We start from the raw sequence: 16,508 nt of genomic DNA, 5'->3' as shown, positions 1-16,508 counted from the left end.
TCCAAATACTACATGGAATCCAAATACTATTTTGAAATTGAATATTTTACAGACCGGTCAGTAAATTACTGTGTAAAGGTATTGAAATCTGTTGGAATTTTACGGAATGACCTATTTACAAGACAGAAGATTCTTCAATAAAGTTAAAATTTAATTTTCAATGAAAATAACATACAGCTAATGAACTTTCTGAAATTTGGAGTACCTACAACAGCAATAGGCAGGTATAACAGCAGATACTGTACCTAAAAATGTAAAAAAATTATTATTAGAAACAAAGATACATCATATGTTTAAAATATTTTTTTAATTAGTTTACAAAAATTTTATAAAGAATTAAATTTTAAAAAGGTATATATATATCTTATATATGCAGGTTGTTAGTATAATAAGTATAAAATAAGAAACTTACTCTTTGAGATTGTTTATGTGAACTATTGACAACGCTTAAGATAAAAAATTAAAATAACATAAAAAAATTATTTTATTCTAAAACTTATTTCTTGGCTTTTAGTGAATGATTAGAAGTAGCAAGTTTCAGTTATGAAACAATCTAAAATTGAGGTGATAAGCTGCTATCTACTCTAAATGCAGTACAACAATGCTTAGATAAAACTTGAGAAAACCTTTACCACCATCAATTTCAAGCTTAACAAAATATCCATCAGAAAATTTGCAAGTGAATAACTGATACACAAGACTTGACAAATCATTGCATTGAGCAACATCCCGAACTGTACCAGAATCTCCTTTCCATTGGTAATTTTTAAGTCACTGCGGGTGACTTAAAAGATATTTTTGGTTTAAATTAGTAAAAACACTTATCTAAATATCCTCTACAGCCTGTTTTACTTTCAGCAGGATCATCAGGAAGCTTCTTGATAAACCTGCTGAAGGTGAAACAAATTGTAGAATACATTTTGATAAGTGTTTTTAAAATTATATATATATATATATATATATATATATATGACATCTTACTAAAATGATAATTTTAGTTTATTTTCAAATTTGTTAGCTTCATAAAATATTATTGTTCAACTAATGACAACTAATGACATTTAAGTTAAGAGTTCTATAGAGTTTTCTATAGCTCAACTCTAAGTTATTCCAATAATGTGTCTACACTATACAATTTTTGCTTGAATTTAGTTTTCATTTGCTCTGATCTGTCTTACCACAATTATTTGTTCCCCTACATTTTTTTGCTGTTGTTCCTTTGCCTCAGCTACTAAAATTTCAAGATCTTTGTTTTCTTTTATTGTCAAATTATGAGGCTCTTTGATTGATTTATATCTTAGCATCTGCAAATTTACTCAGATTCTTTATTACAAAGTTTTTTTGACAATAATTTACTAGTTTTACCAACAATGGTCTTTAACAATGTTATACAATATTGCCTTTTTTACCAAGCTAGATCACTTTAATTATATTTTTCTTAACAATATGTGAAGTAGTTATAGTAAATATTTGAATACAAAATTACTCATCTTTTTGGTATGGTTTATCTAATGAGGTAACGTTACTTTCTGATACTCTAAATAGTATTATGTTGTTTGGCCTTCAACTTTGTTTTGTAATCTCCTAATTTATGAGTTTACCTGCACCAGAAATTTTTTACAAAACCAATGTGTCTGGTTAAAAAGTAAAAAAGGAGAGGGTCTTAAAAAGCTCTGGGTGGGTGGGAAAATTTTCTGAAAATTAATAAATGCTCCTTGCGTATAAAGCAGTTGAAATTTATGAACTCATTGCTCACAAAATGTAACCTTCCTACACACTCCACAAGCCCATTTCCTAGATATTTTTGCTTGGTCATTCTTAACTGGATGACTAATGTCTTTATCATGTTATTCCTTAGCTCTTTTGTTTCAATTCCATCTTTTCAACACTGAAACTTTCAACACTATATATTAATTCTCCTTCAACTACATAAATTAGTTTTTATGCTAAAATAAGTCTAAACTCTTTACAAATAGATTACAAGATGGTTATAAAAACCTAGAGTGCATCACTGAACAATGCTGCACACCAACCTTTACTTTCAAACTAACCCTCTCTCTCTTTCTTTTGTTTTCATTTATGTTGTGATATTTTCATACATAGTCATGAGAATTTTTTTAACATCTGAATATCATTAAACCCATCAAACAAGCTCTCATGGCACTTTTTCAACGTTAACAAGCAATAGGAGACTCTGAGCTCTATTAATAGCTCTGATTCTACTTCACTAAATTAAATTACATTTAGATACAGCTTTTACTTTTTTTCGAATGAGGAAACCTACTTCAATAATATAATTGTTGTTACTTTATCAGCTTTATCTTAAACACACTTTTTTTTCTGAAAAAAACTTATAAAAAACACCAATAACACAATAGAGTGAGCTTATTGAAACTTAAAAGCTGTCATATTATTGATTGTGATCATGTTAAACAATATGCTAATTAGGTCTGTTGTTATTTTTATACTAAATAAAAAAACCTTTCTTTATCTATTATTCAAGTTTATAAATTTATAACTACTTTCGAGTCCTTAATACAAAAGGGGCAAATTAAAGGTATAAATAAAGAGGTAATAAAAGGGTGGGTGGGAATTTTAGAGGGGGAAGGGTGTCTTATTAAGCTTAAGGTGGGTGGGAAAATTTTCCAAAAATTAACAAACGTCCCCCTTTTTTTTATCTAGGACTCGAGAGTATTTATAATTATAGAGCAAACATCTATTTTCATTTCTTTTTTTTTTTTATAGACTTTTGTTAAGTGTTAAGCTTGTATAAAATTTTACAAAGGTGTTTCCAATTTTTATGTATTCTTTATATGTTTATCTTTTAGAAGGCTTCATAAGTAAAATTCAAAAGTAAATGATAATTAAATCTATATAATTCACTCCAAACAGTTATACATGAAGTCTAAGATGCAGATGGTGAAAGATTTGCTGCACGTCACATCGATCAGAGTAATGTTTGTGATTACATCAAACACCTTATTAGAGTCATGATTTAGTAAATCTTGATGAAAAAAACTGTTTGGTAAAAAGACTTTTACCAAAAAAAAATCTCTTAAATTTAGAATTATTCAACTGTCTGAAAGATTACTTCTATAAAAAAGGTGTAGTGCATACACCTCAATGTGTTCTTTTTCATTAATTCTTTGTAAATAAAAAGTTAATTTATCAATGCAATATATATCAAGTTTAGCCCATTTCAAAAAAGTGTGATTTTTTTAATAAAATGTAACACTAAGTAATCTAATGCTTAAAGTCCATAAAGTGCGTTTTGCCCATGCGCTTTGAAGTTTAGAGTTGCCAAATAAAGAAAATTTGCTTTGTCATATATTATACTGCAGAAAAACACTAAAATCAAGGTAAATTGAAAATATTAATTGCTCTGGTTACCAGCGAAGTCAGAAGCGATTGCCATAAAAACAATGTCAAAAATTGCATGCTGTGTGCATGCAAGTGTTTGTTACCTAAATGAATTTATTTTTTCTGCAATTTATTTTTATGTTAAAATGCTAACGAAAATTAAATTCTTGTTGCTTTTTTAATATTCACGAATTGTAAGAAGGAAAAAATTAAAAAGCGCATTTTCAACTTCCATCAACTAGAAAAAAAGTTGATATCAAAATTTTTAAGCTTGATTATAGCTAGTTATGAATTTTTTTTTTTTTTAATGAAATAATTAGGGGTCGTCCACAGATTACGTCACGCTATAAGGGGCAGGGGGTTTGGTGGTTTTGTGATGACTCGTACAAAACTTGCTTCTAAAGTGTTACGATTTTTGGGGGAAGGGAGGGGGAAGGAGGGTTAATTACGAAGGTGGAAGAGGGGAGGGGGAAGGAGGGTTAAAAACGGTCAAAAATTGCGTAACGTATTTTATGGACGACCCCTTATCAAAAAACTACATTTGACTTTATTTTCATTAGTTAACCGAAAAATTAAATTGACATTTAGTTTTGTAATTATTTGCATTATTCCAAGAAAAGTTTATTTTTCAAGTTTAAAAAAATAAAAATCATAAATAATGTAATAAAATTATTATTAGTGAACTTTTCAACTCAAGATATTAACTGTTCTAATTACTCAACAAATAAAATCAGCAATCCTGATTTCAGCAATGCTTTGGATCGCATAACTTCTAAAAGTTGTGTGAAAAATGATAAAAAAAGAAAATTTGTGTTCAGCAAATTTTATTTTTTTATTTTTAAAAACACAGTTACAAAATAAAGTTAAAATTAGCTCATAACTTTTTTAAATTTCCATATGAAAAACCATCTGAATGCAGAAACGAACAATGCATGCGACATCGTGATTTACATGCTCGCTAGTGTTCCAGACATGCCAATTTGAAAAACTTTTTCGACCGTGCAAAGAGTATGGGTATGATATACCATAAGAATTTTTTTATGCTGAAGATTTGCAACCCGCTTTTTTTTAGCAAAAGAATTAAAAATTTTAAAAGCAGTAAGCTTCGTATCTATCTCGTGCGCAATAAAACCAATTGGTTATTACCGTTAGTAAATCAGCAGTATATGAGAAAATCAAAATCATTAAGTTATTAGCTTTAATCATTAAGATATGATCTTAAACTATTATTTATTACAGGGTTTATTCCTTTGAGGGCCGTAAGGGTTTTTGTTTGTTTGTTTTTAAGCATAGTTGCATGCCGCTTTAGTTATCCAAAAACTCGGAGAACGGTCAAATAACATTGTTTCAAAAAAACAAATTAGTATTAATGTAAAATAATTGAATTTGAAAACATTTTGACCGAATGGGTAGGCAGCACGCTTAATAAAAGGAATGTGTCCTCAAAGGGTTATACGGGTTGTTATATGTTGGCAATTCCGCGAGAAAGAGGAAAAAGCGCAAAAAGTTATGACACATACTAAACTCCAATACATTTTTTTTAACTATTTAAAAATATTTTTAAGCAAAAAAATTATTTAAAAAAATCATTTTATCATACCATACCATGGTTTTAAAGTTGTAAGGGTCGTATAAACGTGTTTTGACGCTTACTAGCCCATACTTTACAGTCCTGTTGTGTAGTGTTAAAAATCGTACCGTATATCCATAATTAAAAACTTTGATGTTTTATTGCATTTTTTTAACATGTTATATATGGTTGTTAATAATTATTTATACTTTTTTTTTTATATCATAGATTGTGTCGTTATATTTGTAGTTTTTAAGCATTGGATTTTTCGTTACGACCGTTTTTGTTTTTTAAATAATACCATATGCCATACTTAAAACATGATTACTAAATATATTTTAAGTACGACATACTTAAAATTTCAAAACATAATTAGCGATTACTTGATCATTATTATTATTTTTTACATACCAAGCCTTCTAAAATCGAGGTAACTCTTTTTTATTTTGATTAAGTTGCAACCATTAGGCTGTGTTAGAAAAGCGTTACTCTAAAGCACGTAAAATTAATGTGACCCCTCACAAAAAAAAAAAGTTGAAGTCTAGTACTGCGAACGTAGGTGGGGGCTGTATGAACATGTATTTATTGTTTTAAAGCGGTCGTTATACAACGACCGCAAGTTTTTTATCAACTCTAACACATTAAAAAAACCAAATCTACGAATACGAGTAGTTGTTAAAGACAAACCCAGAATTCCCCCGTAGTAAGCCGCCCCTTCTGGCTCTAGCATACCCTCTTCGCCACGTAAAAGACGGTAAGTCTCGCCCACCATTTCCGACCCAAAAATGAAACGCCCTTCTTGTTTTTGGCCCTGGGTGATTCTGGCGCCATAGCATAAAGTCATTCCACGTCAATTCTAATAATAAAAAAAAAATAAGTATGTAATTCGACGTGGTTTCGGTCCAAGTTCATTTGACCAAAGAAATTTTACTAACATTCATGTCTACAACAAATTTATAACTACAGTTATTAGTTAAAGCTTCAAAATTTAGAGATTATAAAATGTAAATATATTACCTTTCTCCAATGGGAGTAATGGCGGTGGCGCTACTACTGGTGGCTCTGGTGCAGAAAGCGTTGGTTCCGGAAGCATTGATTTTTCTAAATAATATAATAGATCGAAATTGATAAATAACTATTTTTATAATTAATTGTGTAACGATTTAAAGATAAAGTAAAAGTTAAAGTAAAACAAAATTATATTTACTTTCTCGAGGTTTATCTGTTTTTTTATCTAACATTAAATTGAAATTAAAAGTGTTATTTAAAATAATTATAATTATCTTCTCTAAAACAGTAAACTTTATTATATTGCCTTCTTTATGATTAGTTTAAATTTCATTAAAATAATTATATATAGAAAAATAAAAGTTATATATCTCATTACAACATATACTAACGGTGTGAAAATTTAGTTTAAGGGAAGGGTAGCTACCAGACTACCCCCTTTCCTCCTTCAAAACAATAATATTTTTGCCCCTCCGCTTCCTCCTTCACTCTTTATTATATTTAAGCGAGCTGAGACACTATTTAAACTTTATAAAGCACCTCCATATAAAATAATACCTAACAGCAAAGCTTGTTTTTCTAAACAAAAAAATAAATAATATATATGAAAGTTAAAATGCAACGTTTTACTTATAGCAGGAATTTGCTAATACATAAAATGTTACCTAAATCCAAGATCTTTTTGTCTAGAAATTATGTAACCAGAATTGAAATTTTTGTGAGTAATTATGAATATTTAAAAACGACATTACATTAATTTAACAGGTAATAATTTAGATAATTTGGAAGACTTAAATTAATAAATACCTAATTCTTTTTTTGCTTCCACTATTGAGAGAAATAAAATATATTTATTATGAATTTTCAATTAATGGCCCGATAATTTTTTTGCACTTGATAAATTATCATAAAACAAAATAATCAATCATAAAAAACAGTAAAGAATAACATTACTTAATTTAATTCTTTTATCCAGTTGATTTAAAAAAAAAAAAAAAAAAATTTGTAAACAATGACTGTAAAAGATTTTTGGAAAACAAGATCATTATTGAGTTTTAAAATATTTGTTTTATACCAAGTTTCAGTTCTTTCTTTTCTAAAGAAAAATGAAAATGGATCAGAAAAAAAATCTAAAAAAATTTTAAAATAATGTCATAAAGAAACTTTTCAAATAAAGTTCTTTTTTTATTACCAACTTCTTTCTTTATCATATCCAAATCTAAAGAAAAAATATCATATACGAATGGAAAATTCTAATCTTTTTACTTAAAAACACATTTTTTTTGGAAAATATAAAATTTATATTTAAATAATGTCAAATAAAAAATTTTAAAACAAACGTTTATTTTAATTACCCAATTCTTTTTTTAATAAATCCAAATCTGAAAACAGCAATTATTATATAAAAAAATTCTTTGATCAGAAAAAAAAACACCTTATTTTTTAGACCTCTTGTTTGGTAAAATTGCTACTCATAATGTGTGTTAAATTAATAATTGAAGTAATAATGTTAAATCTTTAATTTCACTTCAAAAATAATATTTTTAACAATTCTTACATACCTTTTATTTTTAAAACTTTATTCGCGAAACAAAATTTGAAAAATTCAGGCATTGGATAAACGGAAATACAATTCACATTTTAAATATTTGTAATAAAATATATTAAATTAAAAAAACAAAAAAAAACAAAAAAGATTAAATTTTTTTACCAACATCAATTTTACTTTGACCGAAATCTAGGGTAAATGATGAAAATTAACAGCATCTTTAATGTTATTATCAATACTTTGATAGAAATTTAATTTATTACTAATTAAAACAACATAGATAAAATATACCACAAGAATAATCTTTTTCATAGTTACAACTATCAGCTAAACAATATAAATTAATTTTGTTTTAATGTAAATATTACAAGTTACAACAACAACAAAAAAAGATGAAAAATGTATTGAAAGATTATACTTATTTAGAACTTTATCTTATAGAAATCAAAATAACCATTAAATAAAAGATTTATGAATATAAAATTTATTGTACAGCTGAAAAAGACATGATTTAAAAAAAAAACACTAACTATTAAATATGAGACTTACAAATTTCTCCACCTTCAGACAACATTTTTAACTAAAAACTCATAAAATTTTTATAATGCATGATATAAGCATAAAAAATAATTATACTTACTTTATTAAAAACATATATATATATATATATATATATATATATATATATATATATATATATATATATATATATATATATATATATATATATATATATACACAAAAATATATATAAATTTGGTGGGAGTAAATGGGTGTGAGAGAGTAAATCTTAATTTGCTCCACTTTAGATGAACCACTTTAGAGGAGTGTGGAAAAGAGCAAGAGGTAAAGCTCTTGCTTCTCAATGAGGAGTGTTTATAAATATATATATATGTTTATATATATATATATATATATATATATATATATATATATATATATATATATATATACAACCCTTGGAATTAGGAAAAATGAGGTCAGCAATATACTACCGACCTCAAACTCTTCGAAGTGGTCAAAAAAATTTGATTTTATTTATACATACTATTCTTACTATAACAAATAAATTAATCTCTAATACTATATTACATAGTAACTATATATACTACTATACTATATATAAACATATATACTATACTATAATTACAAACATATTCACTATTGTAAAAACCAAAAATAAATAGTTTAAAAATCAAACTGTTTTATCGATCTTAAATGATGGATCAATGACATCAATGGTCTTTAATCAGACGGTTGTTGCATTTAATGAAAAATAATAATTAAAGCTAAACCTTAAAAAGTTAAACATCTAAGTATTAAAAACTACTACTGCTGTTAATATATACTTATTGGAATGTTAATAACGAGAATGCATAAATCTCAATTTAACTTTGATTAATGGTTTAAATACAAACTGTTGATCATGTTGCTGTCTAAAATGTAGAAAATGTAACAACCAAAAGACCAAAACAATTGCAGAAAAACAACAAATCTAGGTCTACAACATACTTTAATAAAACACTATATTTTTCTGTAATTCAATTCTTTGTTAAACTAACTTCTGTTAAACTAACTTGTCTTCAACCATTGCCTTGTTTAAACAAGAATTTTTGCTGTAATATCTAATCAAATGATTTATCATATATCTATGCTTGGTGAATTCTACACACTTTCAGTTATTTCTTTGCTAAAATCATATTTACAACAAAATATTATCAAATAAAGTTTTATAAACTTATGAAAAGATTTTACTTTTAAAAAACATTTTATTTTTATACAAATTTTTTATGTACTTCTTTTTAAATTGCTTTCAACAAATTAATTATATTGGCTAAAATATTGTACTAATATATTGTAATAATACTTTTTCAAATGTAAATGTAAAATAAATCTTTTAAGTAGCACTTACGTTTCTCAGAAATATTTAGAATACACATGGCTGTATAAAATTTTTCAGTATTGCAAATTTGATGCAAGTGCTGGACTCTAAAAAATCTTGTAAACAAAGTGCTTGTTCAGCAAAAACATTACAAGTGCCAAAACACTGTGATTTTTAATGACTCCTAATTCAATTATGGAAGCTATCTATGACTCCTTTGACTCCCTACCCAGTAGGGTGACTCTTAAAACAACATTTAAAAAAAAAATCTGATCTTACCCCTTTAATTTGTTTTATATAATACTGAAACAGCTCGTTTAAAATTTTTTTGAACAACAAATACTTTTAAGAGTAGCTCAAGACCCAAAATTTGACGGGTCCAAATATATTAAAAAGTACTTCTAAAGTATATCAACCTGTTACTCAAAATAAGCAAAAGTATATAAAAAATTCAAAAATAAAAATCATTTTTCATAAAGATAACTTTTTCAGTCATAAATGCATAAAAACTATTGTTTTTAAGGTAAAAGTCATAATTTTCAAGTTTTTAAAATTTTTTACGTAAATTGATTATTATTTTTAAAGTTTTTATAAAAATTCACTTCTATTGAGTACCAGGTTGACATACTTTAAAAGAACTTTTATTTTCAAAATATTAGGGACCCGTCAAATTGTTAAGGGTCTCGAGCTACCCTTAAAATAATCTTTTAGTCACAAAAAATTTTGAACCTCGTGTTTTAGTATCAACCAAATTAAAAAAGTAGCTTTTAAACTTCTTAACAGTCACCCTACTACCAGGTTTATAAAAGACTCTTTTTTTGAAAAAATACTATTGTACATAATGAATAAATATTACTTATGTTTTATAAATGTGGGTAGGGAGTCATGGGAACTATAAACTTATTAGATTATTCACAATGCACAATAGTATTTGAAAAATATCCTATCCTAAAACAGATTTTCTTTTTAAGGCACAATGCAAATATTATTTTTTAACTGAATTGCAATTGTCTTTAGTTACAACATTCCTTCATTTTTTAACACATATGAGCATTTATTAGCTCTAGTGTTTAACTATATCTTATATCTATATAGTTTTACAAACTAATGCAAAAATAAGACATAAAAATTTACTTTTAAATGTGTAGAAATTTATTAGTATTCTATGCCGTAGTATTCTATATAGTTTTTTTTGAAAAGACCAGAGTGTGTATATTAGAGATGTGCCAGGTACCCGACGAGTTTTTTTTTTGTGTGCTGGTTTACCTTACAATTATTGGAAGTGTCTGTTAATTTTAGAGGTGCTTTTTAATTTTTGACGGTGCCTGGCAACACAGAGACATTTTTTTATCCCGGAATGCTAAAATATACGCTATAGTATATATATTGATAGAAGGAAAAAATATAAATATAAGATAACCCTAACGACTTATACCAATTACACAAAAGGCTATATAAGACTAAATTACCAATGTCATAAAGGTATAAGCGTGTTGTTTCAAAAAAAATTTAAGACCATGACACAAACAGCACAATTAGGGCAATTTATACCAGTATCACAAATAGCATTATATTATATGCCAATGAATATGCTAATATCAGAAAGGTATAAATGTCTATGCCGCTATCAAATTTTTGGCATAAACTAAAAATGAAGTATAATTTGAAAGCATATGCAAATAAACTGTTACAATTGCATACAATGTTAACCTCGCCTTGTTTAAAAAATCATCATCTTTAAACAATAATATTTGCATTCAGAATTGAATGAAGCATTGTTAAAAACATTTGCATTGGCGTTAATTTAAAACTGAAACAGACAAAAAAATAATTCAATTTAGAGAATGTCCTAGTTATAGATAAATTCTTAAGAGAAATTAGACACAACGTGAATTTGAAAAATTATTTTAGATATTTGAAGTTGTGATTTTCAAAACATTTATTACTTTATTTATCAAACTGCAAGCTGTTGGTCAGAAGAATAAGAAAAATAAATTATATTAAGATTTGGATTATAATTAGAAGATTTTAATAAAACATTTTTATTTGTAACAACTTGATGATGCACACAAATAAATTCGAAATTCAACAACTATAAAGAAGCTGAAAAAAAGTTAAAAAAAAAAACAGCACAATCAAGTAACAAGTGAACTTAACTCAATCAATATTTTGTATATTTATTCCACACGCATAACTTTTTTGGAATCACATTTATGGCATACCCAACGCACATCACCTACTGTTTCAGATAAAGACACACAAATCCTGAAAATATTAACAGGTTATGACATTTGAATAAGTAAAACCAAGTTGTAGGTCAATTTATTATATGCTCATTCAACTTCATAAAAAAAATATAGTTACTTACAAATGGTACCATGTCTCACAAACTTCACACTCAATCATATCCTTATACTGAGATGTACTGCATACAGAACAATTCCAACTTTGTTCAAGGAGAAGCACTATAAAAACATGTTGATGTAATGCATAAAACCATGTATCAAAATTTGATAAAAAAAAAACAAAACCAAAAATGTGCTCCCTTAAAAAACTTACATTTTGTCTGAACCATTTCAAACACATCTGGGTTTATTAATTCTTTGACAATTGAAATATCATACTTTTAATATTTCTGGATGAGGAAAATTGTCATCCAGACGTAACTCTTTTTTAGTTAATGTGTTACTGATAGTTGGTTTTTTGTAAGCAAATAATTCTAAAACTTTTTTTTTGTTCTAAAAATATGGCAAGTTATAAACACAAAATTCCATAATTAAATCACAAAAATTATATACAGTGATATGTAATTAAAAGTGTAAATGTGTATATAGAAAAAAGTCAAAACAGTTAGCAATATGAAAAAAGTTTTTAAATACTTTTGCTTTGGTCAATTTACTTGCTGACTTTAAGTAAGATTCTTTAAATATATATATATATATATATATATTTACAGATATATATATATATATATATATATATATATATATATATATATATATATATATATATATATATATGTATATGTATATATATATATATGTATATATATGTATATATATATATGTATATATATATATATATATATGTATATATATATATATATATATATATATATATATATATATATATATATATATATATATATATGGGCCTCGGCAGAAGTAAATGAGGGCGAGAGCGGAGATAAACTCTTGATATTGGCAGTCACTCCAGAATACCGAATAAGTAAAATTAGAGAATCCCTGAATATTGACAAAGCAAGAGTTCAATATGAGATTATTATTGATAAAGTTAAAACAAGAACTTGGGGTCCCATTTTGACAAAAATGTAACTAAAGTCATTATTATATTATTTAATTGGTTTTTATATTTGACGTTTTTTAATGTCTTCTTTTTTAACGGTTTGTTTTATGTTATTTTGTAACATTTTATTATTACCTGATGACGCTGACCACAAGAGATCAGTGAAATATTTTTAATATATTATTATATCAAAATATATTTAAAAATATTTATACACGCTGCCTTTTCATTGAAATCAACTTATCTATTATAAACATATCGTATAACAAGAATATGACTTTTTTTTTTTTAAAATATATATATATATATGTATATATATATATATATATATATATATATATATATATATATATATATATATATATATATATATATATATATATATATATATATATATATATATATATATAAAGGCCTTGGCAGAAGCCTTCAAAAGTTTTTATTAAGCATTTAAAACTTGGACTTTTTAATAATTTTTTTAAAATTTATTTACGGACTGGAAGACTTTTAAGCCTTCTAGTCCTTAAATAAATGCCAAATTTTCCTTAAAGAAAATAAAAATAAAAAGAAAACGCTCTTCTTAGGATTTTTTTCAATGTAGGATTTTTAACACTCGTTATGAATATATTCTGTTAACATTTACTAGCTAATGCTTGTAACAAGAGTAAAATTAAATTTTGTATTTAATAAATGATGTATTTTATAAAAAATCAGATGGCTTGCATAAAAACTGATAGCTCTTGTAAAATGTTGTTTAGAGTAGCAGCTCTGCTCTCAGACTCATTTAATCTCACAGAGGCCTGTATATTAGATATATATACAGACAAACACACATATATATATATACATACATATATAAATATATATATATTTATGTATAAACATATATATATATATATATATATATATATATATATATATATATATATATATATATATATATATATATATATATATATATATATATATATATATATAATGTCTAGAAACCTTTTGTTTTCATGGTCCAGTTAGAGATATCTAATAAGTTATTTATTTCGGCAGCTGAAGGTTTTGCTAGTCGAATGTTTGATGTTTTTCTTTTTTTTGTTGTTGAATAAAACGTTGGCTGCTTAGTTATTGTTTTGTTTGATGGAACCTTACTTTTGATATGTAATTCGTTTTGCTTATTTGTTGTTAGACTTAAGGAAGCATTTTTAGCTAATGATATATTTTTCTGTAAGGTCTGCAAACTATCCTCATCTGATATTGAACTAAGGGATACTAAATTAGCTAGATCCTTTAAATTTTTAATAATGCTATCTTTTAAAATGGTAATATCTGCAGGTTCATAACCTTTTATAATTTTGCAGTCTAATTCAATTGAAGATGATGGCAAATAGAGAGGTATAGCTGTTGTAGGTATACTAGGATTACTATGACGATGTACTAAATGGATATGTTTACATGGGATATTTTTAGTTAGGAAATCCATACAGTCACAACTATATAAATGAGTACACACTTTACATTCTGGACATTTAGTGAAACATTCAGTGATGTCACACAATTTTTGGTGTATTACAACTCTGTAATGGTAAGCATTTGTTTCAGATGCTATTAGCAAGGCTCCTTTATCGTCCTTAGTAAAATTTTCACATAGTTGTAGGCTTGCAATGTGTCTATAGTGCACCATTTTTATTTTATAGCTAATCTTTCCTTTTGTTAATTTTGTTATTCTTTCATACACTTTGTCTCTGTTAAACTTTAACAAAGCGAACAAGCAATTATCAATTCTTTTATTATGCTTACCTTGCAGGTAACTGTACTTAAAAACTTTTTGGAAAAGTTCCATATACATATTAGTATTTATACCATGACCCATACGATAACAGAATGCCCATATATGTTTATTATTAACCCAATATTTTTCAAAGTATTCAGCGAACATTTGTGTCAAAACTGAGGATTGCAAGTAACCCATCAATGATTTTAAATAGTCATCAAATAGGTTTTTACCACTGTAAAACAAATCTTATTCGCTTGTATATATCTGCTTCCATTTCAAGATTGTGTACTTTTTTATGCAATTCTTCTCTCCATGCTTTATCAACATGCCAGGTACACCAGAATTTCAGAGGTGCACATAAGTAAACATCACAAAATGCTACATAGTATTGGAATGACAAATCACTCATTACCCATTTTGGACAAAAACTTCCAGAATGTTCATGTAATTTTATAAAAAAAAATTTTAAAAATCTAAATGAATCACTGTTTGCTATACACCATCCAACAGGTTGCCCCTCACCTAATTCATCTACAAGTAATATTGAAGTGAGAAGAAAATCATATGCATTTGTGCCATGCGTAGCATCATTACAAACACCATTTTTTCCAAACTGTTGCAGCATTTTTTTTTGATGTTCTGTTTGCATTATAATTATAAAGTCTGATTCTTTAAATGTATAACATGTATCTAACTCACCCTGTAGTTTATAATATAAAACAGGATTATTTCCATTCATTTGCCATTCTTTTAGCCAAATTGCAACACTGTCTTGATCATTGGCATGAAGTTGTATAGAATTAATGTTGAATGCTTTCTCTAGGTTTTTGATATTTTGAAGCTGGGTTAAATGTAACCTGGAATAAACACAACTTGTTTCATCTCTAATATCATCTAGGATTCTATTTTTGGTTACACCCATTTTAAGTTTGTTAGCAATTTCTTGCCTTTGAAAACTTGATAGTGAAATATGTTGAATTTCATTTTTATGTCCATAGTGTGAATAACAAGCATTAACAATAACATGTCCATCTACGGTTTGGGTAACTTTAAGTGTGGACGTGCAATTTTTAGCAATTTTTTGAGTACCTATTAAGTAGATATTTGAGATCATATAGATTAAAATAATATTCGTATATCATATATATATAATACATAAAACTCTAAATATAGTAAAGATAATCATCATATGTATAATTTTAAAAGATTTTCAAAACAAAGTGACCTATAGCACACAAAAACTATACATGTTTAAGAGTTTTTAGATATTTACATTAGGTGTTCTAATATTATTTGAAATAAATAATGTATTCAACAAAATTTAATAAGAAAGTGGTCACTAAATTAAGTCTTATAACAGTAATTAGATAAACAATGCTAATAAATTAAAATTTGTGGCAAATACAAATATTTTTCTTCTCAAAATATCGCTATTTACTTGATACATACCACTACTTTTAACTAGTCTTTTCTTCGCAATGCATTTATAAAATCCACTTCTGTTGCATTGATAGTATGATACTTTCCTACCATCTTTATCAATCTTTTCACCAGAAGGTAAAACATATTGTGTTGCATTATTACTTTCAACATCTGATTTCCACATTTTAAATTCTAAAAAATTATTTACAAAAATCAAATAATCACTTAGTCACTACAAGACAAAAAAGGAGAAAATGAATTTGAAAACAATTATCATTGTGTAACAACTTATATAAAAAAAATTCATAACATCAACAGCAACTGGACTAAAACATAGGCAATAAATATTTTTTAGAACCTATTCATGTTAGAAATTATGTTTGAAATTATTACAAATTCAAAATCATTTTCACGACACATAATCACTAACATATTAAAAAAATAACAAAGCAAGAATGCAAAAATTTGTATGCAAAATAAATGGCACTTTTACTCTAAACTATATTTAAATAAAACATTATTTACTTTTAAAAACATTAAGCATTACCTTGATAATTAGCAAATGATAATTTTTCTTTCAGAAAGATATAAAAATGAACTGCAGAATAATGTTTTCTTAAATCCTTAATTCGCCTACGTTTAA

General features: G+C 26.1%; 2 protein-coding genes across 2 annotated transcripts in view; both read right to left on the bottom strand.

Moving 5' to 3' along the window:
* Positions 1 to 1,304, bottom strand: part of LOC136090381 (uncharacterized) — a 21,197-nt gene extending 19,893 nt beyond the window's left edge. The window contains exons 1-2 of the mRNA XM_065816980.1: positions 1,179 to 1,304; positions 176 to 245 (exon numbers count right to left, since the gene is read on the bottom strand). Coding sequence (XP_065673052.1) covers positions 176 to 245; positions 1,179 to 1,304 — 196 coding nt within the window. The remainder of the gene's footprint in view (positions 1 to 175; positions 246 to 1,178) is intronic.
* A 13,365-nt stretch (positions 1,305 to 14,669) lies between these two features.
* LOC136090380 (uncharacterized) lies at positions 14,670 to 16,062 on the bottom strand. Its single transcript, XM_065816979.1, has 2 exons — positions 15,893 to 16,062; positions 14,670 to 15,532 (listed from the first exon to the last, which is right to left on the bottom strand). Exons 1-2 carry the CDS (start codon positions 16,047 to 16,049, stop codon positions 14,670 to 14,672), a joined length of 1,020 nt encoding a protein of 339 aa, XP_065673051.1. The 5' UTR covers positions 16,050 to 16,062.
* Between the last annotated feature and the right edge of the window lie 446 nt (positions 16,063 to 16,508).

This window comes from Hydra vulgaris, chromosome 13 (assembly GCF_038396675.1).
Source record: "Hydra vulgaris chromosome 13, alternate assembly HydraT2T_AEP".
Classification (NCBI taxonomy): domain Eukaryota; kingdom Metazoa; phylum Cnidaria; class Hydrozoa; order Anthoathecata; family Hydridae; genus Hydra; species Hydra vulgaris.
The sequence above is the reverse complement of the archived record's forward strand: the minus strand, read 5'-3'. Positions and strand labels throughout refer to the sequence as shown.